Raw genomic sequence first — 27714 nt, forward strand, 5'->3', positions numbered from 1 at the left:
TGACAGCCTGCCCCCCACCGACCCTTCCCTGGCCAGCTTCCCTATGGGTCCGGAGGTGACCGCCAGATTTCTTCTGAGTGGGAAAGCCTGCAGGTTTGCTCAGAGAGTCAAGCCCTCAGATCCTTCTCAGCTCTCAGATCATTTTCTTCCCCTCCCTTAGCTTTACTTTGGGTCTCCTTTGCTTTTCTGTTTTGGTCCCTGCTTGGATTCTTTCACATTCAGGGGCAGGACGGCTGTAGGCTTCTTGCTACCTCTCCATATTAGGGGAGCTTTGGGGTCAGCCAGACCTGGGCAATGTCCCTGGCTGTGTGGCCTTGGACAGGTCACTTAACCTCTCTGAGCTGCAGGGTCCCCATCTATAAATGAAGGCAGTGTGTCATTTACAAGTAAGAATCCACTGAGCAGAAAGAAAGAACTTAACAGATGGGGACTTCTTTTAGGCTCTGTTGGGTCAGGACTGTGGTTTGGAAGGGGTCTGGAGAGAGTCACTGCCAGGATCCCTCCCAGCCCATGGTTCCGGGGCTCTTGTGTTTGGTCCCCCTTGGAGAAGCTAGGGCCCCTGAGAGCCTCCTGCTCCAGGACACCCCTATTATCCCTGGGGCCCAGCTTCCTTCAAACCTCTCCACACTGTGCTCAAGGAGCCAAGGGGTCCTTTGAAAAATATGTATATATTTTTAATCACAAAACTAATAGACTCTCTTGTCATACAATGCAAATTAAACAGAAATATAGGAAGTGAAATTCTGCTCCCCAGCATGAAGAGTGTGGTATCTTAGACATTTAAAAAATGTACACATTTACAGTTTTATTTTACAAAATTGGATTATGTTGTAGGCATTTTTGCACATTGCACTCTTTGGCTGACATAGTGCAATGCGGGCAGTCCGTGGGCGGATTTCTGCCCGCATTTCTGTCCACAAAGCTTTACTTTATTCTTTTAATAGTTGCATAAAATTCTACCATATGAAGATAAGATAATTTATTTTATCCATCCTCTGTTGATGGAAATCTGTGTTCTTTTCTTTTTTTATCACAAAGATGCTGTTGAGAACATCCTTATAGTTTCGTAGAGGTGGAGTTGTCAGGTCATCTTAACAGCTGGAGAGCTAAACGTCACCATGTTAACTTTTGAAACTTCAGCAACCATCCCGCACACACTCGCTGTGGCCTTTGGGGGTGCACGCCAAGCCCTCTGGCTGACTCTTCTTACCTCAGAAGGGATGAAGTGTCAGGTTTTGACACCTCACAGGGAAGTTCACATAATTAATAATACTTTGTTTTCTTTGGAGAATCTAAAATTGGATTTCATTGCTTTTAACTAAAGGCCACTGCAGGATTTACAAAACAAAGAACAGTGTAATCTTTAGTGGCATTACGGGATCCAGTGGATTTTTTTTTAGCATGAAACTATGCTGAGCATGCCTGTTGGTTTACCTATAATGTCTAAAAATAGCGTTCTTTTATTTTTGGAGCGGCTAGTGCATAAAAGAGATATGAGTTACATACATGTCTGTTTTGGAGCGGAAGTAACTGGCTTTTTCTCAGACCAATCATGCATTAATGCAGTTAAAATTATCCTCGAGGAATGTGATAATAAGACCTCACACTGCACGATGCTTCAGTTCACAGTCTACACGGGGTTCGTGAAAGAAGTCTGTGAGAGACCTGGGCAGGGACGCTCCCCGGTCCGTAGAGACGAGAAAACCGAAGCTGAGGGTTTGGGGACCCTAACCAAGTGTTCGTGGCTCCCCAGTGGGAAGCGTCAGGACTTCTGACTCCAAGGGCAGTGCTCTTTCAGCCAGACGTTTAGAGGAGAATACAAGCAAATGGGCCAACATCCCGCAGCTCGAGGGTGGCGCCCAGCCAGCGGCGCTGGGCTGGAGATTCCAGGGGCGTGTAGTCAGGAAGATGGCCTGGCTGGGGGTGGGCCGTGGAGAGGCCTGCAGGGGCCACCTGCCGTGGAAGGTGAGGGTCGGATTTTATCCTATCCCCCAGCCCCCCTTCCGCCCGCTGTGATCAAGAGTGGAGGCGTAGAAAACTGTAGCGCAAAGGGGAGGTCCTGGTTGCAGATCGCTTCTCTGGCCTTGGCGGAGGCCACACTGAGAGTCTGACCCTCGCTCTGCCCGACATGACGAGAACGCCTTACCCGGACCTCCCAGGGAGGTTGTGGCTCCTGGGCTCTGGGCCAGCAGAGCAGCTGGTTCAGCATGCTCTGTCGTGATGCAGGTGACGCTCTTTGCCTACTCGGACCTGCTGCTCTTCACCAAGGAGGATGAGCCGGGCCGCTGCAACGTCCTGAGGAACCCCCTCTACCTCCAGAGTGTGAAGCTACAGGAAGGTAAGCGCATGCCCCAGAGGTGCCCTGGACTCCTGCCTGCTTGCCCCGAGGCCCACATCCGTGCTGCCCGGTTTGGATTCTGCCCCTCCGGCGGCCGGGCTGCTAGCCATCAGTGGGGCATCTGAGCATGTGCGCTCGGGTCAAGTCCAGCCCCCCGGGGGCCGCGGGGCTCTCGGGCACGGGCATTCCGTGCTAGGCTGTATGCCCTGAGCATTGCTGGGATGTTTCTGTTCCAGACCCGTCTCAGGGAGGCGGTGGAGTGGAGCGGGAAGAGCTTTGGGCTCCGAGCGACCCGTGTTTCGATCTTGGCCCTGCCCCTCACCACCTGTGATCTTGGGCACATCCTACTCAACCGCTTTGAGCCTGTTGGCTCACGTGTGAGTGGGGCTCCCGGGAGGTGGTTGTGCAGATTCAGTAAGGTCGTATGCAGAGGGCCCGGCCCACACCGGGTGCCCCGCGCCAGCCAGCTGCCGGCCCTCTCCCCGCACACCCTGGGCCCGAGCGCGCTGCTCCTGGCCCTCCCGGCTTACCGCGGAGCCGGGGCGCGGCGGAGCCTGAGGCCAGTGTCTCCCGCAAACTTTCCACGGTGCCTCCGCCACTGGGGAACGGGAAGCCAGCTGGGAGTATCTGCTGAGCGGTTTGGTTTGGCGCCTGAAGTCTCTGCTGAACGGGCTTGATTTCCTCTCCCAGATTATGAAAACAACAACAGATCTGTTTGAGCATGGGCAACAGGGGCAGAGAGGAAAATATTACCCGGCGAAAGAATTCTGTTTTGACGGGTTTTGCTCCAGGAAAACTTCCTGCCTGTTTGCAGACCCGTCCTGTGTTCCTGTGTGTTGGGCGCCCCCGCCGTGCTCCCTCCTTAGAAACCCAGGGAGTGTGAGAACCTCCACTCTGGCTGCCCCACAGGGAATCACTTACAACGTCTCCTTCTCTGCCTCGAACTTTCTCCTGCCCACTGACCAGGGCGGCCCCTGAGGGGAAAAAGCAAGTCACCTGTCTGGGGGGCGGCCCCTGAGGGGAAAAAGCAAGTCACCTGTCTGGAGGCCGGCCCCTCCCTCGGGGTGGCGGGGAGCAGCCCCTCTGAGCAGATTCAGCTCTGACCCTGGCTCCCCGGTGCCCACAGGAGGGAGCAGGTGAGAGCTACAGCGGACTCTGCCCTGGGCTTCCCTGCCCCTCCCGGTTTCCCTCAGACCCAGCTTCCCCTGCAGCCCCGTTCTCCTCTCCCTGCCACCCCCCTGCACACCTACTCACACACACACTCACACTGTGTAGCCCCTTCCTCTGTGGGCCTGCCCACCCCAGCTTAGACACTCAGGACCCAGGCAGGGGTGGGGTGATCGGTAATATGTGTTGACTGATTATAGGAACCGAACCCTTAGTTGTGCTCATCACGTTCATCACTCAGGTCTGGGGCCACGAGCCCAGAACCCTCATCTGCTCAGCCTCCTGCTAGAAGGAGGGAGGACAGAGAAGAGGGGCTCAAACTGGCTGTGCTTTGCAGAGGGGCTGGGGTGGGAGAGAAGAGGACAGTGGAAGAGCTGAGGGTAGTAGCTGGGAGTTTGGGGTCTGGGCATGGAGAGCCGATGTGACTTTAGCTGGCCCTCTCCATTATCTGGGCTTTGGTGTCTCGGAAAGACAGGTTGGGCCAGCCCTTCATGTTCTTTCCCAACCCTAACATCCCCACACGGAGCCTGAGGGTCGTGAGATGCGGGACAGTGCCCAAATGTCCTACCTCTACTCCTTGGGGTGGGGTGGGGGGCTCGGCTGGGAACTGGTTGGCTCTTCCCCTCCTGGAGCCCTCAGACCCAAGCCTTGAAGTTAGAGTCAGCGTGAGCTCCGTCTTCCATTGGGTGGCGGCTGGTCAGAGTGGCAGGTGTGGGGCCTGAGGTGCTGCAGAGAAACCTTGCAGATGCTGAGCTCATGTGAGCAGCAGCCCTGTGCAGGCATGGCTTCCTGAGCTGGAGACCACATCCTCTCCCTGCAGATGGTGGGCTGAGGGTGGCCAAGGCCAGCACTCCTCAGGAGAGATGACCACGGCCATCCGAGCCTACGGGGTTGGCTTGAGCGTGGGGGTTTTGTATGCAAGCATGCACGTATCCTGGACTTGCTGGGACGGTCTGGTGCAGATGGTTTGGTGCAGATGCGTTGTCTTGCGCTTCCCCGGCAGTGTCAGCCAGCAAACTGAACGTGGCTCCCCAGGGACGTGGCTCAGTGACACTAAGCACTCAGGTGCATGTCCCATCCTTTAGGTTTTCCTCCAGGCATCAGTAGGGCCCCTGCTTCCTCCCCTGCCTCCGCTCCCCTGAGACAGGCTTGTGGGTCCTGGGGTTTGCAGAAGTCCCATGTCCCCTTCTCCTGCAGTCGGGAGTTGGAACTGTGGGACCCAGTATCCTGAGTCCTGGTGCCCAGCTTCCGGCCCGTCTCCCTGGCACCCCCAGACACCTGCCGCAGCAGCGAGGGCCCGAGTGAGGCTTTTAAGAGATCCATGTGGGGCCTCAACTGAAGCTTCTCTTGGCAGAATGGGCTCTGATGAGTGTTGCTCATGCCTCTCAGGTGTGTCCTTTCCAAGTCAGCATGTTTGGAAAGTTCCGTTTGGGGCAGAGAAGATGGGAATGAGGAGCACACGCGGCCTTTCCTGTGGGCTGGGGCTGGTGAGGGCTTTTCTCCCAGCAGGGGAGAATCTACCTCACCCGGGGACTGACGACTCCCGTGTGTGACTTGCCTGAATGGAGCTTAGCTCTCTGGCCAAGCGTCCTCCAGGGCCTTACATGAGGCACAGAACATTTTGGGTGCCCAGTGAATGTTGGTTGGCTGAACGAATGCATGACCGACTAGGAGACTAGAAGCACTGACCAGCTTGGGGGCTGGAAGCACCCTTCTCCACGGCTCCCAGCTGGTGGTGGCCACATAAACCTTGCTGGCCCTTCTCCTGCCCGGCATCCCCCCAGCTTCAGCAGGTCTGAATGGCAGCATAATGGGAACAGGCGGAGAGCTCACGCTAACAATTGGGACATCTCCGGTCGTCCGGGGCCCATTGTGGCCTCTTCCTGTCTCTGCTGCCCACTGGCTTTGCTGGTCTTTGTGTTTCTCCCTCCCAGGTGGCCAGCATCCCGCCCACAGGGTGTCTTCCTGGCCTGCTCTGGTCTCTCAGGATGGCCTGGAAATGTCCAGCTGATTCTTGGGCTCTCCATCCACCCCGGGGAACCAGGTGCCTAGTCTTGGAAACTCAGCGGCTTAGGTCCCAGCTGCTGGAATGCTTGGATTTAAATTTTGTCAGTTGACATTTGCTGAGTACATCCTCAGAGCCCACCTGAGCGCTCGCTGCCAGGGCGATAGCAGGGGGAGAGACACATTCCCACCTCTAGAGTGGGAGTGCCAAGTCTGGTGGCATGCAGATTCAGAAACCGGTGGCGGGGGGGGGGCGGGGCAGAAATGGGACTCAGTGGTCAGAACACGGGCTTTAGAGGCAGCCATCCTGTGTTCAAATCTCAGCGCTGCCCCTCACTCATGGCATGCCTGTACAAGTTGTTTTTTCTCCCAGGGTCTCAGTTTCTACAACTGGAAAACGGGAACAACACGTCCCCTGGCTTGTCACACAGCGTAGGGAGGGCTTGGCCAATGGTTGAGTTTGGGACCTCAGGCCAGGCTGGAGAGGGCTCTGGGAACATGACAGAGGGGTCAGACTTGGGTGGGGAAGCCATCTCTGGGCCTCTGGGCCTCTCTCTGCACAGCCCACAGCCCTTGGTAGGAAGCAGGGTTCACCCAGGAGCCGGTGACTTCCTGTGGAATTTCAAAATGGTGAAGGCAGTTGGAGTGTGGGATGGAAAACCCAAATGTGTGCTGCTTCCATGTCCCTTTTTACTCACCCCCTCGTTTCCACACTCTGGAAAGCCCAGAGCCCAGTCTAATGTCCCAGAAGGGTTTCTGAGGGGGTGAGGTTGCTCGCCTGGGTCAGCCAGCTTGCAGCTGTGGCTCCTTCCTGGCACCCTGGGCTCCCGAGGCTTGCTGTCCCTTTATGAGGCTCTGAGCCATGCTGAGCACTGCCCCCATTCCGTCCTTCTCTCAAAGTACTGCCAGCACGAGGCCGTGACGTGGAGCAGATTTGGGGGCGGGGGTTGGGGTTAATGTGGGAGGGTGGTGGCAGGGGGTGTCACAGCCCAGGAAAGTTGTCAAGCAATCGTCAACCACCCCGTGCCATCGGGAATATGTCATAGGCTGAGTTTCCCCCAACCTCGGCCTCCTGTCTCCCTGAGGCTTCCCTCTCCTTGGCTTTCCCCTCCCTTCTAGAGCCTTCTTTTCTCTCACTGACAGCTTCTAAAACCCACATTTCTGTTATTTTCTTACATAGATCTTTTTGTTTCTCCCTTGGCACTAAGATCTGCTTCTGGAAAGTCAAGGACACATCCAGTATGTTTTCTTAAACAAAAGGAACCACCTCCCCTTGTCTCCACCCTCAGCAAGGCAGGGAGTTGGCAGAAGCTTCCAAACGAGAGGTTTCTCAAACATGATGGACTTCTTAGGTGGGACCCTCTCCCTCCCAACCCTCCTGTAGGTGGGGAGAAGTAGAAGGATTTCTTCTAAGTCCAGAGTGAACCCCCCCCACTTACTATTGGCCTATTTTTCTCTGGATCTTGCTGGCACCCTTGGCCCTCGTTTTGCGCAGGGAACTGCCCACATGCTTGCTTCGGGGCTGGCCTTCACCCACACGAGGGCCTTCACTTACCACTTTTCTTAGGAATTGGCTTGACCCATTGTCTCTGTTACTTTGTCACCTTTACTTTGCAACGCGTTTTGGTTTATTGGACAATTTCTTTGATTCAAATGTGTGTTGAGCCCCAGTTTCCTCACATGAATCAGGGATGATAATAGCCCCTGCGTCCCAGGGGTTGTTTTGGAAGGGTTGAGCTTATACACAGCCAGCATGTGGCACAGTGTGTGTGGTTTTCTACAGGTGGTGTGGTGGTTTCTCTCGGAAAGGACTGGTAACCTGCCCAGTGAGGTCAACTGCTTGAAATTCAGGAAATTACGAACCATCCCTGGTCTGTGCCCAGAAGAATGAGGCCCAGTGGGGAGGGATGCCAGGTTCTGAGGAGCAGCTTGATGGTCAGGGAAGGGGCAGGGCTTCTTCCGCATGCTTGCTAGCCCTCGAACCACACCTTGTGCTTCTGCACTTGCCTGCCTTTCCCTGTGCTATTCCCACCTCCTGGAAGTGTCCTTTCTTCCCGTCTTGCGTTTATGTTCAAAATGATCCTCCTGCAAGAAGCCTTCCCCAGCAGCCAGGGGTCATGTCTCGGTCTTGGTCTTTCTGAAGCAGTCTGACCAAATACAGCTTCTGTAGCTATTCCGCCTTCACTCCTCTGCTGGAGGAGCGGGGAGCCTGATGCTCCCTCCCAGCCGCCTCCCAGCGGAGAGGTGGAGAATGGGTGAATTTGGGATTCGAGACCAGGGCCCTAGGAAGACACACCAAGGGGCTGGGCCCCAGGCTGGGAAGCCATCTGTGGGCACCATCCAGCCCATGACTGGGGATCTCGCTGCATAGCCCACACATTCCTAGGTCCATCCAGCAAGTAAGCGGCTCCTTGTTGAACTTCAAAATGGCGAAGGCAGTTGGGAGCATTTAAAGGAAAACCCAGACGTGTGCTATCTCCATGTCCCTCCGTGTCCCTCATGTCAGGGAGCATGGAAAGATGGAGGCCTTCTGAGATGGACGACAGCTCCCTGCCCCTGGCCGTTTGATGCCCAGAGGTGCTCCTGGCTACCTGTCATGGGGGTGGGACCATAGCATTCCTTGGGTGACGCTGACCTGTGGGCCAAGGCCTTACCGCTGTGTCTCCATCTGCTTAGTTAGTAAGTGGGCTTTCCTCCAGAGATTTCCCTGTCCCCTGTGCCTGCCTCTTTCTTCCTCTTTTTCCAGGAGGTACCACATACGGGCTTCTGGGTGAGGCAGTTGGCGGTGCTGGGGCAAGCTGCTTAGACTCTGGAGCCGACTCTAACACAAGTCTTACTTTTTGTTCCCTCCAAGGTTCTTCAGAAGACCTGAAATTCTGTGTGCTGTATCTAGCAGAGGTGAGTCCTTGCCTCTGGATCTGAGGAGAGAGCTCTGTGGCCTGGTGCTAGTGGGAAGACATTGATCCTGGTCTAGTCCAGGGCTCTGGGGCCAGGCTCATACCGTGGTCCTGGGCAGGGCTCCTGCCCTGTGGAATGGGGACAGCGGTCCCCGCCTCAGTGCCTCTCACCTCTGTGTGGAGGAGCAGTGGACACAGAAGTGCCTAGAAGGGGGGCGCCTGGGTGGCTCAGTCAGTGAAGCGTCTGCCTTTGGCTCAAGTCATGATTCTGGGGTCCTGGGATCGAGTCCCGCGTCGGGCTCCCCGCTCAGCGGGGAGCCTGCTTCTCCCTCTGCCTGCCATTCCCCCTGCTTGTTCTCTCTCTGTGTCAAATAAATAAATAAACAAATAAATAAAAGAAGTGCCTAGAGAGGACAGAAGGACACTGTGATCCCCTACTCGGGACCCCCTGGTCTCCGGCACCTGCAGGGCTCATAGTGAGGGTGTGGTCTGGCAGCCGTGCCTCAGCATATTTACTTGGTTGGTAGCCTTTCTTCTGGAGATTGCCCTGATTCTTGTGCCTGCCTCTTTCTTCCTCTTTTTCCAGAAAGTCCCACCCATGACCCCTCCTACAGAATCTTGTCAGTATTTTAAAGGGCCTGAAGGTAATTGCACCTTTATCTGGGCCCGCTAACTCAGGCTAAAGAAAACGTTAAGTGTCTGTGTTTGGGGCTGGAATGATGCGCACTCAGTGTGATTGTATTCCTGCTTCTCTCGGTCTGATCAGAAGCACATACGGGCAGTGCTATGTCTTTGCCGAACAAAATCAGGCAAACATCTTACTGCTTGATAAAGTTTGGGAGATACAGTATCATCAGACCAGGGGTTTGATCACAGAAGTCTGGGGTGAGGAAAAAGTTGAGAACCACTGAGCCATACAAACTCTTAAATTTTCAGCAAATTTTCTGTTCCCAATCTTGTGTCTCTGCTCATAGGAGAGTATCTCCTTGGAACAGTATCTGTTGCAAGCAAGGATTCATTAGACCCGTTCCTGTCCTCTGCTTCTGCTTATGTCTGTCCCTCCTAACAGTTCCGGGAACCAGCCCGTCTCGTGGAACAGGGTGCTCTCGGTAGGGCATGGTCTACACGCTAGCCGGCTAAGAGGAAGGAGTGTGTATGTCGCTTGTGATTGAAAATCATTCCTTCGGTTCCTGGCTATGAAAAGAGGTGCAGGCCTCTGAGAGAGTCCCCTGGGGGGGAACAGACAGCTGGGGGAGAACACAGAGTTGACCCGTTAGCTTCATGGGAGGGCAGAGAGTTCCAAAGGTCAGCGGACATTGTTGGAGCTGAGCTGGGGACCTTGGCTGCCTCCAGTGGCGACCCGAGGGCCAGGAAGGCATCGGATGTCTTCCCCCGTGTGGGCACACCTCCACCAGGCCCAGGAAGCAGCTGTTAGAGGCCCTGCAGAGCCAGTGGGGATTCAGTTCCACAGGGCCCAGCAAACAGCCTAGCAGCTGTGAACTGGCAGGGCCTGAGATGAAGCTCCAGGTTCTTTAATGCCAGGAGAGCTTCCGGCCGGGCTGGTTTGTTTGGCCCAGAGAAAAGCACTTCTGCTTATTGGCTTCCAGGGAGCTGTGACCTCCCCACTCTCCAAAGATTGCTGAAGGGATATTGATCCAGGGCCTTTTATTTCAGTTAAAGTGCCAGGAGTTCTGACCCAAAGGGGCTGGGAGATGGGAGCTCACAGGCAGCCAGAGGCCTCTCTTTTCTCCTAAGAGGCTGTGGGGAGAGGCATATCTGTAACGGGAAGCCAGGGTGCCTGCTTGCTCTGTAGCCCAACAGAGGCTCCACAAGGTGGGCTTGGATCCCAAGGGAACCCTAAACTCACATCTTCATGGGACCTTCTTTTTTTTTTTTTTAAAGATTTTATTTATTTACTCAACAGAGAGAGACACAGCGAGAGAGGGGACACAAGCAGGGGCAGAGGGAAAGGGAGAACCGGACTCCCCGCTGAGCAAGGAGCCCGATGTGGGACTCGATCCCAGGACCCTGGGATCATGACCTGAGCCGAAGGCAGACACTTAACGACTGAGCCACCCAGGCGCCCTTCACGGGACCTTCTGACAAGTGGTGTATCTTCATTGTCTAACATGCAGGTGGCACCCAAAAAAGAAAGTGGGGCAAGAGAGTCAGGAGTTTGAGGGATTTTTCCCACTACATTCAGAAAGCCTCAGTTGGCTGGGCGGCCCCAGCTTTGGGTATTTCCCAGCAGTAGGTCCTGGGTGGGATTGTCCTAAATAGTGCTCGGCCCTGGAGTCTCTGTTCTCCCGGACAGGTATCCCTCAGCCGCTGGGAGCTCAGGGGCAGACGCAGCCCCCTCCTGGCTCGAGAGCACCGGGGTCCCTGGGACAAAAGGGCATGTTGGTCAAGGGCCGGTCTCTTAGAATCTGATCCTGCACTCCATTCATTGAAGAGTTTGCGCTTTGGGGTTAGGAAGACCTAGACTTGAATCTTAGCTCTGTCATTTCCTGACTGAGAGGTCTGGGCAAGTCACATACTCCTCTCTGAAACAAGGCTGATGGGGCCTACCTGGCAGGGCTGTCGTAATGATTAAATGAGATTCAATAAGATACCCTGACCAAAGCACTTAGCACAGAGTCTGGCACACGGTGAGTGTTCCATAAATGGAAGTTATTATGATTGTCAGCTTCATAATGGGGGGAGAGCTTTTCATATTCATTTATTCTCCATTAGAGACATCACCAATGATTTATTGACCTTTTAAAAAGAAAGCTAAGAGGAATATCTCATGTTCCTTGTAATGTACATATAGAGTTATACAAATGTGGTAAGATTACAGGCTCTGGAGGAGGCAGAAGACAGACTTTGACTGTCCTTTCCTGAGGTCTCCTGGGGCCGCTGACTTAGCGTCTCCAAGCCCCAGTGTTCTCATCTGAAAAATGGTTCAACGGCTGTGCCTTTCCTTCCTACCTGTGTCATCAGGTCATTAGAATTAAAGGAGAGGTTTGTCAAGGCGAGTGAACAAACAGTAGCAGAAGGGATTTTATTTCCTATAAAGATAATACTAATTTAGGAACAAGGAGGTGAGGCAAGATGGGGGTTTTAAAGAGGCCAGGAGGACCTGGGTTTCTGGTTGGATTTGAGGATGCTCATGTTTGAATGCAGAGGTCCAGGCCCAGTGCTGCCCCATCAGGAGCCCTGTCTCTGGGTGAGTTACGTGAGGATGCCTTCAAGGCTGCTTACAGCCTCAGCCCTGGATCCTGGTAAGAGGAGGGCACGGTGTGCAACGTCATTGAAACCAGTGAGTTAGATCACGCGGGGGATTAAGAGAGACCCTTCATATGTAGAGCAGTCAGGCAGGCAATGGGGTCCCTGATTGGGACAGATGTGTGCAGATGGGGAGTTCAGCTTCCCTGGAGGGAGTTGGTTCTGTGCTTTCTCTCTTCACCAGACCAGCCTCCAAAATCTCCTAGAAAGGAGCCTGGGGAGCAAGGACCTCCCCAAAATGTTTGCCCATCTAAGACAGCCAATCCCTGGCCCCGGGCCAGGCCTGGGTTTAGGTCTTTGGTAGCTCAAAAGGCTTCTGGATTCCCTAGCATTATGGGGCTTTCGGCTTCAAGCTCTCAGAGCCAGAGACTCAGCCCTGAACTCTGCTGTTGAGACAGGTCATACGGTCACCATCCCAGGCAGAGAGAAATATGACTTTCTAAAAAGAGATTATCCACAGGGCAGGGGAGAGGAAGTGGTTCTTGTTGGTGTCAGTAAAATGGAGATAATCACAGCTTCTACCTTGCGAGGTTGTTGGAAGAAGTACCGAGACCCCACTGGTGAGGTGCTTAGCACTGTGCGGGGTATGGCATGTCGGGGGGGGTGTCTCAAGATGAGGATGCTGGTAGCCCTGTAACTGTGAGGAGGGGGCCGCCATCCTAGAGCTCAGAGCAGTGCTGAGTAGTACAAGACGTTACCAGTGAGCTCTGTGGCTGCCCTTCGAGCCGCTGGCTGACTGAGCTCTTCGAAGGCTTTCGTGCTCTGGTCGCTTTGGGCCCACTCTGCAAGGAGGAGCATTCCCGCCAGCCGGCGGCAGCCCAGCCAGGGCCTCCCGGGGCCTCTCGGGTTTGGGGGATGAAATCTCAACGGGTGTTTCTGCAAGGCTTTGAGCCTTCCTTCTGCTGCTCACTGGCAATAAGAGCTGGAGGAGGCCCTTGGCCACTTGGAGCCTTGGTTTTCCCCTTCCTTGAATTGGGAGTAACCATCCAGGAACCTCCCTACCTCTTCATGCAATTGTCAAGAACAAAATGAGAGCATGGGTAGGAAAGTGCTCTTTAAAATGGATAGTTAGATAAAAGGAATTATTATTAAGGCAGAATTCCTGCTTTGGCACAGAAAGAGAAAGGGAGGTTTGGCTCCAGGAGATTAAGGGATTTGCTGAAGCCCAAAGAGCTAGGTAGAGGCAGGGCCAGCTTTGTGGAGAGATGGCCTTTCCAAGCTGGAAGGGACCATGGTCCTTGCCTCTCTCCTCACCTGGCAGGGGAACGTGATGAGACAGGGAGCCCAGGACCCTCTGGTCAGCTCCTGCCTTGCCTGGCTTCCCTCAGGGGAATCTTGGGGTCTTTTTTTGCTGGGCCTGTCCTTCCCCTGCAGCAGGCTGGGAGTTCTGAGAAGTGGAGGGAATCTGTTGTTAAGTGGGAGGATTGCCTCCCCATATCCGCCCAGTTCCCTGAAGCCAAGGGAGGCAATTTCTTCCCTCTCTCCTCTGATGCTTTTAGGAGGATCAGCTTCTGAGCACTTTGGGGCAGGAGAAGAGTGGCTGGCGCGCTTGGGAACACTTAGCAGGGGAGCTGGCCCCGCCCTGAAGGGTGGCATCCCTTAGGGTTCGGGGGGATGGCAGAATAGAGAATGTCCCCACATGCTAGTTGATGATGCTGGTAACCATCTCAGCACAGAGCCCTCGCATGTGCTGTTCCTTCTGCCTGGAACAGTTTCTCCCAAGCACTTGCCTTGCTGGCCTTTATCGTTCAGGCCTTCGCCCGAATGCTGCCCCTGCGGAGAGGCCTTCTCTGACCACCAGGCTCAGACGGGACCTCTCCCTTTTGGCCTTTTCCCAATTGGTTATGATATTATTTCATTGTTTCTTGGTTTATTGTCTCTTCCCCAACCTGAGGGCCAGAGCTCAGTCTCTCTTATTTGCTTCTTCACCCCCAGGAGCTAGAACAGTCCCTGACATGTAGTAGGCGCTCAATAACTATTTATTAAATGAGTGAAGTACGGAGCAGTAACAACGGTAGCTGCTGTCTGTCGAGGCCTCCGATTGTTCTTGTGACTTACCGGCTCACGAGCTCTGAGAGGGGGTCATGTCATTCCCATTCCCATTCGACAGGCTTTCCTAAGGTGCACCGCTAGGAAGTGGCAAAGCTGGGATTCGAGCCAGGCCTGTCCAACTGCAAAACGAGGAAGGACTGCATAGAAACACTGTCTTTTTCTCTGTTCCAAGCCATCCAGCTCATGCTCTCAGCTCCCTGGCTGAGCTCATGTAATCGCAGCCTTGTGAGGTTATAATCAAATTCCAGCGGAGTTGGAAAGAGCCTGCAGTCCCCTGACCAGAGTGTTCTAGAGTGGATGATAGCCCTGGGCGTGCTCTACCGCCCCCCCGCCCCTCCCCCCAGCACGCTCCTACTCCCCGGGGCCGCCTCCCTGGGTCTCGGCAGAGCCCTGATGCTTATGCCAAAACTGGCCTGGCTTTGACCTCATCCCGGAAGTCCCTCCGGGAGCTTACCGAGGCCATTACTTGCCCAGTACTATGCTGGGCCGAGATGGGAAAGGCCTTCCTGGAAGGATTTTCTAGTCTAGCTGGGGGGGACGAGACTGCACTTAACGAGGTTAGATGGCAAAGCGAGATGGGAATGACAGCAGTGCTAGTGCTGGAGCCTGTCCTTGCACTTGGCTGAGCTGAGGAGCCTGGGTCGGACCCAGCTCCGGTGCCAGGCACGCGTGTGGCTGTAGGGGCCACGTGACTACGCCCGCATGAGACTTTCAGAAGGGACCTGAGTTTCTGTTTGAGTTCTGTTGGTATGTCTGTCCAGCTGCCCATCTAACCTTGCCCTTGTGATCAGATCGTGTGCCCAGGTGGGGGGAGGGGGGCTCTGTGAGCAGGCCGGAGACCTTGGCCCTCTGGGTTCCCCATGTGCTCCTGCAGCTGCCGCCTTGTGCTGCCTGTCCCCGGGGGTGACCTCACCATTTCTATCCTGTGGCTCTCCACAGGCCTCCACTGTGTGGGGAGCTAACCCTCCCCCCTCCCCCACCCCAACCCGCGGGCACACGCCGCTCGCTCGCCAGCTGGCCCCCAAACCAGCTTCCTTGCTCCTCTGGCTGCCTCGATGTCACTGGGGATTAGTGTGCATTTGTGGCTTTTAGTGCCCCCCCACCCCCCCGCTGCTGCAGCCTCACCCTCTGGAGCTCAGGGATGGGCTTGGGCCTGGGAGCCCCCTGAACCAGGGAGCAGCCCTGACCATCCTCTCCTCTGTTTTCCCTGACGTCAGAAGGCAGAGTGCTTATTCACTTTGGAAGCGCACTCGCAGGAGCAGAAGAAGAGAGTGTGCTGGTGCCTGTCGGAGAACATCGCTAAGCAGCAACAGCTGATGGCTTCGCCCCCGGAGAGCAAGGTAAGGGCCTCGCCGGTGGCCGCCGCCCTGGCTGCCTGGCTTCCCCGCCCCAGCCCGGACCTGCAAGCCTCCGAATTGAGCTCGGGACCAGCTCCAGCTTAGGACTTGGATCTGAGCAACAAGCTCTTGGCAGGGAGGCCCGTGCTTGAGTGTCTCTCCCCCTTGGCGTCTCACGGGGTCTACCGGGTGGGTTTTGCATGGCTCAGGTAGAGCGACGGAGCCTAAGGGAGCACGGCCATCACTTCTCGGCTCTGTTCGATGGTTTGCCTCTGGCCAGGTCTAATCTGGGTTGGCCCGCTGCTGCCGCCTGGCATGGAGTCCCCCTCTGCCATGCGGTAGGTCGTGCCCAGGGGTAGCACACGGGCGTTTAATGCTGGCTGAGGGCCGGCATCGTTGGGAGGTGATGTCTGTGGCGGAAGCTGTTTCTAGTTCACTGCAGGCCACAGCCAAGTGGAACCAAGTGGAGTTTGCTGGGGACTGGGGGCTGGCCAGCTGGAGCATCAGGGAAGATTAGAGCCTCCCAGCTGAGGCTGACCTGGGATGGGCGCCCCGAAGCTGGTCCGGTGCCTGTGGAGGGGATGGGACAGGAGCCAGATCCCGGCCTTCCCCTTTGTCAGCTGGATGCCAGCCACCGGGCCCAGCTGTAGTTCCCATTTGTGAGTCAAGCAGGGGGCTTCTCTTTGGTGAAAGTGTTGGCCATTTGGGGGTTTGGTCTGGTTGGCTGCAGGAGGATCTGAGTGGTTGGTCTGCTGGCTCAGGGGGAGAGGATGAATGAAAGCGAGTGGCAGCCAGTAAACTTGCCGGCCTGTTTCTTCTTCCCATGCGTTCGGCAGGCATACGGTGGGGGCTGCGGGGACAGGCCTGCTGAGGGCAGGAGGTTTCTGGGCAGCCTCCTCTGGAGCAGTGGTGGTAGATAGCAGCCCTGCAGCTAGTCCTGAAGGAAGGGAGTAACAGTCTGAGGCTCCTGTAATCTCAGACTTGAAAGTTATTTTGTTTTATACTAGCCAGAGGCAAGAGTAACTTTGATGAAGGGGGAGAGCGGGAAGGGCGCGGACTTTGACTCACACTCTACCGCTGACTGGCGGTGTGACCTTGGGCAAGTCACTCGACTACTCAGTGCTTTGGTGCCTCCATCTGGGAACAACAGTTCCTCCTCCGAAGTGTTGCCAGGAGAGTTAAATGAGATGGTGCATATGCAGTTCATGGCACATTGCCTGGGACGCAGCAGGTGCTCGCTCAACCACAGCGGTGGGGCGTGCACCGCTCCCAGCTCTGCCCCAGCAACCTGTGGCTACCCTCCCATTGCCCGGTTCTTCTACTGAGCAGAGACCTCTTGCTGAGGCTGTAGGCTGCCTTGTACCCTTGATCCCGGCTTGGTCAGTCAGAAACCAGACCATTCTCTTCACTGGGGCAGTCCCTGGGATGATCCATGACTAAACTCCTGCCCCCCAGCTTTCTTATATTTTGGGCTTAGCTCCTTCTGGTGTGGGGGGAAGAGTTCTTTCTGCTTCAACTTCAGAGTTTGCAGGCTCTGGAGTGTGTTGGCAACTGTCTTCTCGGTGCCTTGGGCGGTCTGTCCATCTTCGGTTGGGAGGACAGTTTGAGCGGCTGAAGGTAGTCTGCGTTTCTGAGACAGGCTGTGGGCCCTGCAGGCTATGGATTTGGCTGGCTGACACTGGAAGGACCCCAGAGTTTGGGGCCCAGCTTCGGAGCCACGCCGAGACCTATGGGCGCCCTGGCCTGGCAACAGTTAGACGCCTCTTCAAATCAAAACTCTTTAAATGTGTGTTTAATGGAGCAGCTGTGTGTTGGGTGGGAAAAGGGTAAAGAAGGAGGGCCTGAGCACCGGGACAACCTCAGAATTGCCTCCTTGCCTGAGAACTAAACCCTGGCGCAGCCCTACGTACCCCACTGGACCACCATCCTTAGAAGGGAGTTATGTAACCATGTTTTGTTAGGCAGGCAGACCCCTTGGGGTCCCAAGCCCAACCTCCCCCACCCCCACCCCCACCGTACACACTTCAAGAGTCTTAGCAACTTATTCCTTCTGGTCCCTTACAAAAAGCTCCCCGAGAGAAATTCTGGTAAGTATGATTTCTCCAGGCCCATGGAGTTCCAGGAGGGCTCTAGCAACCTTAGCAACTTGGCCTGGTGGCCATCTAGCCGGCCCACTGGTCGTCCACCTGTGCTCAGCTCCACCGGGTCCCGGCAGCCTCGGAGGTGACTGTGAACATCTTTGCCAAGGGCTGGGCCACAGCCTTTCTGCTAAGGTTGCTGACCTCCAGGGAGAGAGAAGAGGGAAGACCAGGCAGAGCTCAGGCCCCAGCTTCTTGCTTTTCAGGCAGAAAGAGTCCTGCTTGATTAATTTGTCCTGACTGAGTAGCATGCTTTTTTTTTTTTTTTAAGTGCCTTTTCTTTCTTTGTTCTTCCTGAGCATGCTCCGCCTTCCGCTGTACGTGGGGGAAGCCTTTGCCCAGGCTGCTCCCAGCCGTAACTCAGACGCCTCTCTGCGGAAAGAGGGGTTTGCAAGGGAACTCCCCAGAGTCCCATGCCGCCCCTTCTCAACCCTGTTCAACAGTGTTTGCTGATACCGTGGAATGGGGGACCCTTCACACATCTCAAGGAATGCAAAGTTCTTCCCAAATTTGCAAACCATAAATGGGATGCCCCGAACATGAAATGCTTGTTGGGAAAGGCAGATGGATTCCAAGAACAACAGGGAGGCAGCTGGGCCACTACCTGTGTGTGGCCTCTGGCAGCTTCTTCCTCAGTGGTCCTGATCAGGCATGGGTCAGGTGGCTCTTTCTGGCTCTTTGAACTTTGGGATTATCCTGAAAACTTCCCGTGGAAGATTATCATGGAGGGCCTGGGGTCATGCGGTCTCCATGAGGGAACCCTGCCCTGCAGATTCCCCCAGGACTGGATTGCTGTGAACTCTGCTACCTGTAGTGGCCGGGTCTGTTGGGGAAGTCACAGGCTTTCCGTGCTGTCCCTGGGGTACCTGTGGGTTGCTGTCTGGGTTGGGGGGGCTCCAGCTGGGGCAGTGTGGACACAATGAGGCAGGCAGTGTCTGGCCTGAACCCCTTCTCTGGGAGCTCTGTTGCCTTTCTCCAGCTCCCTCTAAGGTGCCCGCGGTTAGGGACGGGGCTGCCCTGGGTCGGCCCGTGTGAGCTCCCCTTCTCTCTGTAGAATTAAGACCCAGCTTCCTTCCACTCACCACTCACCACACCCTTCTTTCTCATCAGAACTCTTCCTACTTGCTTCAGGATCTATTCCTGGAGGGAACCTACCTTTCTTCTGCCTCGGATAACTTTTACTAGACTCCCCGCCACGGGGAGTGCTGGGATGCTTCTAATCTAGAATAACTCACAGGTAATCCCGCCTGGGGCCACTGAGGTTCTGAGCCAGTAGGGACAAATAGGTGCATCTTATTTTGGTTATTCAATCAAATACACATAACAAATGCCTCCTCTGTGCCAGACACTAGGTTAGGTCCTTTGGGGTCACAGAGATGGATGGGACCTGTCCTATGGAACTCTCCTTTCATTGGACAGAGGTGACTGGGAATGGCGATCCACGCTTTAAAGGCTGTGCCTGTTGCGTCCTCAGAGCCGTCCGGTGGGGTCTGGGCCACACATTCGTCATCCACTCTGTGACCCTCCACTGAGCCCCCGCCACACGCACAGCGCTGGCCTGGGCCACGGGAAGGCTCTGAGGAGATTAGGCTTCTGACAGCCATCAGGTAGGCGAGGGGCGCAGGGCATCAGGGACTGCTCCGTTCTCGGGGTACTCCCTGGACTCCATGGTGGGAATGCACGGACGGATCTACCACATTCTTTCCTTGCGAGATCGCAGTCCAGGGGCGGAGACAGATCTGCCAATGGATTGCTCAAAAACGATACGGCAAGTGATATGGGAGGTGTAAACTCTTACCACTTTGTGACCTCAGGTGGGGCACCGAGCCTTGCTGGGACTCAGTTTTTTCATCAGTAAAGTGGATGGATTAACAGGGTTCTCGTGACGAGTAAGCTCGTGTCATGTGCACACAAGAAGAACTCTGTGAACTGGCTGCTTTTGTTACCATTTTAAAGCTATGTTTATTTAGGACGATTCTTCTAGTGGCCTTGCTTATTGAAGCTGAATGCTGCTACCCTGAGCGCATGGGATGATCGCTCCCTGTCACTGCCTGGTAACTGCCTGCTGTGTTCCGGGGTGCAGGCAGGGAAACTGAGGCCTCCTGGGCCTGCTCTGGCTCTGAGACTTCTCCCGGATGTGACGCCTTGTCATCTCCATTGGTCAGCTAGAGGCGGGGCCCCGGTGATGCCAGGGTCTGTCTGAGCACCTTAGGAAGGAACAGGGGCAGGTCCTGGAGACAGGCAGCCCTGGCCTGAGTAGACAGCGAGCTAATTCCAGTTCTGTCTGGTTCCACAGAAACTCCACCCTTATGGCTCTCTCCAGCAGGAGATGGGGCCGGCCAACTCAACCAATGCTACCCAGGATAGAAGCTTTACCTCATCAGGACAGACTCTGATTGGCTGAGCAATCCCAAGGGCGGGACTCTGCTTCTGGCAACTTAACCCTTTCTTGGGCATCCCCTACCACACAGTAACCTCACCTCAACTGGACCCAAAACGGAGGACCAAGATGGTGGGCCTAGGGTCATCTGAAGGGAGTGGCCCCACGGGTGTGTGTGGACTGGCATCAGAAGGACCACAGTGGTATGAGAGGCCCTATGGGCACGTCCCAAATGGAGAAGACTCAGATTTTTCCCTACAAGGAAGAAGGAGGAGAAATAGCATCTGGGCTTCCTGTGGTTCCAGGGCCCGCCTTGGGGGCATAGGAGAGGTTGGCAGAGGTCAGCCATGACGGAGAATAATGTCATCAGCCTCCGCTGCCAGAAGACATCTCCACGCAATCACTTCTTCATCTATTCTCATTCATTCATTCCTTCATCCAGCAGATATTTGGGGGGCATCTACCTTATGCCAGGCTCTAGGCTAGGAACTGGGGATTCTGTGGAGAATGAGGTGGATATGGTCTCTGCTCTTTTTTTTTTTTTTTAAAGATTTTATTTATTTGAGAGAAAGAAAGCACGCATGAGAGCACGAGGGACAGGGGCCAGAGGGAGAAGCAGACTCCCCACCAAGCAGGAAGCCCGGCGCGGGACTCGATCCCAGGACCCTGGGATCATGACCTGAGCCGAAGGCAGATGCTTAATGACTGAGCCACCCAGGCACCCCATGGTCTCTGCTCTTATCAAGATACCAGTCCTAGTAGGGGAGTGAGCATTAAATAGATCAACACCAACACACACACACACACACACACACACACACACACAGACACACACGTGATTACAAACTGATCACCTATGAAGAAAAGGATTCCTTTAAGAGAGAATATTACTGTGTGTGTGGGGGGTGGGGGGTGGGCAGGGAATATCCTAACTTTTAAGTTGAGACCTGCAGGCCAGAAAGGAGTTAGCCAGTCAAGGACTTTGGAAGGAGTGTTGCAGGCAAAGAGAACAGCTTACGGAGAGTACCTGAGATGGGAAGGAGCTTGGCATGCTCGGGCCAACAAAGGCCGGCGTGGCTGGAGCTGAGTGAGGAGGCAGACCAGGTGGGTGTGTGGGGGCCAGATCACGCAAGTGCGTGTGCAGAGATCAGTTAAGGGGTCCCTTCAGTCTTCCAGGTGAGGAGCAGTGGTGGCCCATCCGGGTTAGGGATAGTGGTTGGGGAGGTAAGTATGGGACTTTCCAGACCCTGGGATGTGGTGGAGGTTCTGGAATGAGAAGAGAGAATTCCTGGCCCCACCCCGCTTCTCCTCCACTGTGTCTTGTTCTCTCAGTGATGCAAGTGAGCACTGGAGCCTGCCTCACAGAGCCTCCTGGCTGGGCCTGGGCGGGCACCAGGGCCGAGTTCTAACAATGGCCCTGGAAGCGGGGGGGAGCAGCAGGGGCTTCACGTGGCCCAGGTGGGAAAGTTCACAGCCCCCAGGCCTCAGCAGGGATTGCCTGTGCTCTCCCTCCATCCTGTGCTGAATGGCCCGACAGGAAGCTGGGACACAGCCCTCTGGAAGTGGATTTGGTTTGCTTTCTGCAGAGCTCCCAAGGCTCAGGGACTGGGGCTAGGTGTGGCTCAGCTAAAGGAAGACCTACTGGGGGACAGTGATTAGAGCCCAGCCTGCTCACAGCCTGGAGCAGCTCAGCTCTCATGCCCTTCTCTAACTGCCAAGACCTAGAGGGAGGGAAGCCGGAGGTCACAGGTCCAAGTAATATAGCTCCAACACAAAAGGTATATGTAGGACCATGGTCACTTACATAGAAAAGGGGGGTCAAAGAGGCTGGAGAGATGGCTCAGGCCAGAAAAGCCCCTGGACCTTGGATGGTCTCTGCATCGTGTCCTGTAAGACCTTCTCAGTGCCTTTAGAGAGGGCTCTTATGCCTGGTGAGGTTGCTCAGCGGCTGTGGCCACTTGAACTCCAAGAAGGATGGCCCAGAAGAGAATACTACGTCCCTGACCTCCCATGTAGGCAAGATCAGACATCCCCTGAACAGGGGGGATGGAATGTATCAGCCAGTGACCAGGCTGATGTCCCAGCGCAGCAGGGAAACCGGCTCGGCCCGCTGCCTAGCGCTACACGGTGTCTGTGGGCCAGGACTCAGCCCGCAGGGTTAACTCTGAGAGGCGGACCAGCTGCGTGTGCACAGACAGCAAGGGGCACTTTGATTTCATTTGATTCCCTTACAAAATGACATTAAGGGGAATGTGAGGCCCGGGAGAATTGCCTGTCTGGAAAGGCAGCAAGCTTGACTCTCCGGGACCTGGTCACCAGATAGGTGAGGACGACAGGAGCTCTGGCCACAGGGACATGGAGAATCCGAACACAACACCGAGCCCCGGGGGCAGGGCTTTCCTCCCAGCTTGTCCCCGACCGGCCGCCGACCTGAGTGGTGCTCCCGTTGGGGTCCTAGGCCCGGCCGGCTGCCGGGGGAGCGGACATCAGCTCCTGGAGGGCCCGGGCCCATCTGGCCGGGGACTGTGGTGAGCCACAGCGCCATCAGCGCTCTGCCTCTCAAATCGGTGAAACAATTCACTGGGCTCCACGGGCTTGAGAAGATGAAATATGACCGGGTGGCTGGAGCTCTTCAGCGTCCCAGTCCGTCCCCACCGTCCGGGATGATGGACACGCTATGGAAACTGCGTCTGAGAGTCATAATCACGGGAAACACGGCTGGGCCCCACCCTCCACGTAAATCATGCTAAGAAGCCTACACAATGGTCTCTTTCCTGATGGTCCAATTGTCTTGGTTTGGTGTCTGGGGCCCGGGAGCCGGGAGGACGGGAGCACACCATTTATTGTTGAAAAGGCCATCTGTGAGATTTGAATACAAAGTGATCCTTTAAGTTCCCCTCACACCCTTGGATCCCGTGCTTTCTTAGTTCACAGGCGCTGGGTCTTTTTGAAACTCTGTCTCTCCTGTAAGTAGCCTTGCCGGGTCTCTGCTGGCCTGGCCTTTTGACCCTTTGGGAGCTGGGACCTGTTGGAAATAATGATGACATTTCTTTAAGTATGTCTTGTTTGTTTGTTTTAATCCTTTATTTAAAATTTTTTCATCAGTTCAGGCACCAAATCCCTCATTTCTCACACACAGCCCCAAGTGGGGGTCTGCAGAGTGAGGGCGGAGGCTGTCTGTGGGAGGGTGCTTCACAGGGACAGCAGGGCCTTCCGGGATGGCAGCCGTGGTCCCTAGGCATTATTCTCTCCCCAGGCCTTCAGCAGCCTCACTGTACGGATGAAAGGGACTGAGACTCAGAGAAGTTAAATGACTTATCCAAGGTCACACAGCAGGCAAGAGGCCAAGCTAGTCTTCAAGCCAGAGACTTTCAACCTAAGCCACTGCTCTTTCCAGATGCCAAGGTTTGCCTTTTGGGTGTGGAAGCAGAGAAATCAATCATCTCCTTCTGGAAGAGGCAGGAGGATGATATCGTGCATGTGGAAGCTGTGGACCTTTTAGCTCTAGAGGAGATGCTTTAGGACGAATGAATGAGATGTCTTATTCTCCACATAGTGGAGAGTAAGCTTCCAGAGTTCATATGTCTGAGGGGTGGCCCAGAAAAGCTCAAGAGCTTCACACCAGATTTGATATGAAGGGCAAGAGAGAGTTCCTGAAGATAGGCTCTCAGGGGGCACTGGGACGGTCGGCTGATGCCCCTTTCTCTTTCACGTCTGGCATTCAAGAGGATCAGCAGACACAGTATTGGGTACCCAGCAGCAATGGAACTGTGGCCAAAGGCAGAAAGGGACAGCTACAGGTTTAGGACCTGAGTCTTGGAAGCAGGCCTTTGACCTGAGCCCTGTCAAAGGTGGGGAGAGAGTCTGCTCTGCATTCTGGGCCCAGATTTTGCTAATTGACTAGTTCCAAATCTCAACCCCAAGTAACTGGGAATCAGCTGGACTGGATTTCAGATATTCCCCCCCAGGAAGCAGGCTCTTTTCCCTAAAAGGCTCAAGTGTTTTGCAGTCTTTCCAGCCTTCTCCTCTCCCCTGCTTGCTGCCCACCTGGCTCTGGACAGACTGCCCACTCCGCCATCTTGCTCTTCTCCTCTGCCATGGTGCTCTTCCTGCTTTAGCTCTTAATGAAGACAGCACAACCTGACCCTCCATCCTGTCTTGTCCTTATCTTCCCTCAAGCCTTTCTCCAAACAGGACCACCATCCTGCAGTTGTTCCCAGATACTTGGTTTAAGGGTAGAACAATAACACAAGGTGGTCTGGTGAGCGCCTACACTGTGACCTCTGTGGTCTCTTTAACCCTCACTCCAGCCCTCATGAAGTTCATTATCCCCATTACACATCTACTTTCCTTACACCCAATTGGTAGACAAAGACGCCGAGTCTTAGAGAAGTTAAGAAACTTGCCCAAGGTCACACAGCTGGGGTGGCAAGGATTGGACCCTGGCAGCCCAGCTCCAGAGCACCTGCCTTGGATCGCTCTGTATTACTGCTTTCTGGCAATCACAGACCATCCAAGCTGCTTCAGACCACGTGGGAGGCTGTTGTCAGAGTAAAGCCCAGGTCTCTGCTTGGCTCTCAAGGCTCTCCCTGGGTGCGCTATACTCCTGCCGCGTGGCTACAGCCCGGCTGCACTGGATTATTTCAACCCTTCTCCAAACTCACTGTGCACGTTCATGTTTTGGCTGTTCCACCTGCAGTTGCCTGCCCTCCTTTGCTGTCCCTGCAGTCCTCAACCTTTAAGGCTTGGCCCCTCTCCTGAGACACCACTCTTGGGCGTGTGTCAAAGGTGCACCAGAAGTCAGTGCTTCCTTCTCTGTGTTCCCGTGGTATTTTGTTCATCCTTAGCACAGTGTGTTAAGCAGATATGTCTCATCTGCAAGACTGTGAGTTCCTTGGGAGCCAGTGGTGGTCATATCTTATCTATTTCTTATTCTGTTACTGCCCCATCCTTAGTACGACATGCTCAGGAGATGTTGTAGAATAGAATTGGGTCCTGTGGTTCAAGCCTCTCGTGTTCTAGAATTTAAATGAGGAAACTGAGTCTCAAAGGTCACTCAAGGGAAGTGACCTGGCCACAGTCATGGGACAAGTTAGTGGCTGAGTCAAATCTCTGTCTTGGCTGAGAGCTTTCTCTGTTGCGCCTCCATCTGGTGAGACCAGAGCCTGGATCCCCACCTGGTTTATTAAACAATCTGGCCAGGCTCATTTCAGGGTCATGGATACTACCATATTCTGTGCTGACTCCTGGCATCCTCAGAGGCAAAGGACAAACTGACCAGAGCTGCTCCCATGGCTCTCTTCCCCAGGTTTGTGGCCTCCCCTCTCACTGAACCCCTTGCCCTCAGAGAAAACCAGAGTAGGATTCTGAAAATCTTGGTTCCAATCCTGATGGTGCCCGTAACTCACTGTGTGACTTGGGGCAAACTACTTTCTCTCTCTGATCGTCTGTTTCTTTACCAAGAAAAATGAGGCAGTTGAGTCTAAATGGGCTCCAGGAGTCATCCTCAAAGCCTCAGGGCTCTAACGGCAGGTTAAAGGAAGAAAGAAAACAGACGTTTTGGTCTTCACATTGAAACAAGAGTATGCGCGGTGCATATATGCAAATGCTGTACGTGGTTAATATTCATCATGGACTCGTGACACATAGGGTATACTTAACGGATCTTGTACGGGAAGGGATCCCCGTCATAGGTACACAAGTTATAAGCACATTGCTGCCTCCTCCCCACCCAAAGGTGCCTCCTTCCAGGCTGGCCCCTGGGAAGCCAGTACAAAGAGCTTTCCAGCCCCAAATCCTCCCCTCTTCCTTCTTCCTTTCTACTCACCAGACTCTTTTGTTTGAACTTCACATATATATGTTTTTTAACCTTTCCCATGACTGGGTCGGCTCTTTCAAGTGGAATTTGTGGTGATCAATACGCAGTGCCTTTCGTTTCTCGTGTGGTCAGAAATCTCCTTCAGACTCTTCCCCAGAAGTCACCACTGACTTTTTTTTCATTGCCTTTAATGTATATCTTCTTTCACTCAAACACTACTCCAGGTAAATTTCCTAAGACAGTGTCTTTCAAATGTGAGCAGCTCTCTGTGATAGCTTTTGGCTGTTGTTCCTTGTGGAAGAACATTCAGGGTTAAGTAAGTAGGCTAGCCTGAGGAGCTGACCACCATTTATAACAGAGTTTTCAGTGGGGGAATGCATTCTGAGACCCATAATCAACTCTCAGACGGACTCTGGGAACACAACTCAACACATACCCAAAAGCCGATGAATACAGTGTTTATTTTATGAATGACTAGAATTTTGATGGGACCATTGAACCTTTGAATGTGGAACTGAAAATCCTCCCTCCTCCCACACTAATACCAGTTGAACAAGCTGATTTATAGAAACCAAGACCAAGAGAGGGGCAAGAACCTGGCCAAGGGCTAAGCAGTTGGTGCTAGAACTGGAAGTAGGCCCCAAACCTCTAGCTTCTAGGCCAGTGTTCCTCTTTGGGGACTTCTGAAGAGTCGGCCAGGTTGGGGGTGGTGGGGGGGTGGGGCACAGATGTCCTAGGGATGCCCTCCTTGTCTCACTCAGCTGGAAAAGTAAGTCACCACCAAAGTAACCACTTTGGGCTGTCATGGAAATAGTGAGAAATGGCCTGGCTAATGGCGTGGGGAGAAGTTGTCTAGTGGGCTGGCTGGTCTATAAATTCCTGGTGTGTTCCTGCTGGAGCGGAATGAATGGGCAGCTGTTTTACCTGGGGCTCTGAGCGTGGCAGGACTGGTGGAGATGCTCCCTGTGCTCTGTTCTAAAAATAGTGGTGGGAATGGAGCTGAGGGGAAGAGGAGGGGGATCCTTGGGGAGCTGGGTGGGGCACCTCGCCCCCTTCCTCTTCCTGCCAGGCCCTCTGTGAGGAGGGGCCAGAGGTTCAGAGGATTTAGATCTGGGAGGGTCCCGGAGCCATCAGCCCTCACACCCCGTCCACACACAGGAGAGGAGGCCCCGCAGGCCCCAAGAGGGGAGAGGACTGGCCAGCAGTGGCCGAGCCCAGGGCAAAGGCCCCAGCTCGTAGGCTCTTTTCCTCCCGCTCTTTCAGCAGGGCAGCTGCGGGCCTCGGGAGGCTTTCTCTCACTGCCTCTGGGCGTGCACAGGGCCTGGGAACTCCTGGGGCCGGATGTGGTTGCTTCCTGAGAGTCGCCCAGCAGGCGAGGAGCACCGGCTAGTCTGCCCCCAAGCCCTGACCTCTGCCGGCGGGCCTTCCAGCGCCACGCCCTCCGTTTGCTGGTGTCCCCACCCTTGCTAACTTGTTCTTCTGTTGCCTCCTGGCCTGTCTGCAGGGACGGCGGACAAGGGCCTACAGGACAGAGGGCCTACTAGCTCAGGACCTTTCTCCACCCTCCCTTAGGAACAAGGAGACCTAGCTAAGGTTCAAACCCCAGCTCTGCTTCTTGGTAGCTGTGCAGTTAGTGGTGGGTCATCTAGCATCTGTCAAATGAGATGAGGACCCCTATCTCACTGGATTCTTGGGAACATCCGAGGGGTTGGATTGTGCGAAGTCCCTGGCGTGTAGTAGGTACTCAGTCACGGGAGCTGTCACCACCAGATCAAGCATGGGCACAGGCTTGACTTTCTGCAACCCCCCTCCATGGGGCTTCTACCAGTGGAGATATGACAGTTGTTGGTTTGTTTTTTAAAGGCAGTTGACTTTTGTCATGTTGTTACAAAAAGTGATTGGTGTTTAATATGAAGAAAACATTTAATACAGTTGAACCAGAAGAAGGAAATGAAGTTCGCTTTTAATCCCAACACCCAGAGATAACCACTTTTAACATTTTGGGGGTGTATCCTGTCAGGCATTTGTTTATATACACATATATATACTTGCAAATGGGGGCTACTGGTGCACACAACTTTCTAACTTGTTTTTTTCCATTCAGCAATGTGTAGTGTATCCATGTTTCCATGTCAATAAATATTCTACAGCATCATTTTTAGCACTTGGGGATTATTTCATTGTGTAGGTGAAGTAGTTTTATCTAAATAATCTCCAATAGGGGCGCCTGGGTGGCTCAGTCGTTAAGTGTCTGCCTTTGTTCCGCTCGGGTCATGATCCCGGGGTCCTGGGATCGAGCCCCGCATCGGGCTCCCT

The 27714-nt window shown here is 54.4% G+C and overlaps 1 protein-coding gene and 1 long non-coding RNA gene across 6 annotated transcripts in view; one reads left to right on the forward strand and one right to left on the reverse strand.

Annotated features, from left to right (window-relative positions):
• The window catches only part of RGS3 (regulator of G protein signaling 3), a 116553-nt gene that overhangs the window by 48025 nt on the left and 40814 nt on the right, over positions 1 to 27714 (forward strand). For 2 of the 4 annotated variants that reach the window (XM_036121936.2, XM_036121942.2), the window contains 4 exons: positions 2227 to 2338; positions 8364 to 8407; positions 14943 to 15065; positions 19497 to 27553. In XM_036121936.2, coding sequence (XP_035977829.1) covers positions 2227 to 2338; positions 8364 to 8407; positions 14943 to 15065; positions 19497 to 19604 — 387 coding nt within the window. In that variant the 3' untranslated portion in view covers positions 19605 to 27553. Of the gene's footprint in view, positions 1 to 2226; positions 2339 to 8363; positions 8408 to 14942; positions 15066 to 19496; positions 27554 to 27714 lie in introns of those variants that run through there. The other 2 variants (XM_036121934.2, XM_036121935.2) reach the window with 1 other exon arrangement.
• On the reverse strand, positions 780 to 4302 carry LOC118554444 (uncharacterized). Of its 2 annotated transcripts, XR_013443805.1 has the most exons (5): positions 4074 to 4302; positions 3260 to 3312; positions 2869 to 3049; positions 2147 to 2328; positions 780 to 1953 (listed from the first exon to the last, which is right to left on the reverse strand). It is a non-coding gene; the product is annotated as an uncharacterized LOC118554444 (long non-coding RNA). The 2 variants fall into 2 exon arrangements; XR_004926483.2 differs by having other exon boundaries at positions 780 to 2328.

Source organism: Halichoerus grypus, chromosome 14, assembly GCF_964656455.1.
Source record: "Halichoerus grypus chromosome 14, mHalGry1.hap1.1, whole genome shotgun sequence".
In the NCBI taxonomy this organism is placed as follows: domain Eukaryota; kingdom Metazoa; phylum Chordata; class Mammalia; order Carnivora; family Phocidae; genus Halichoerus; species Halichoerus grypus.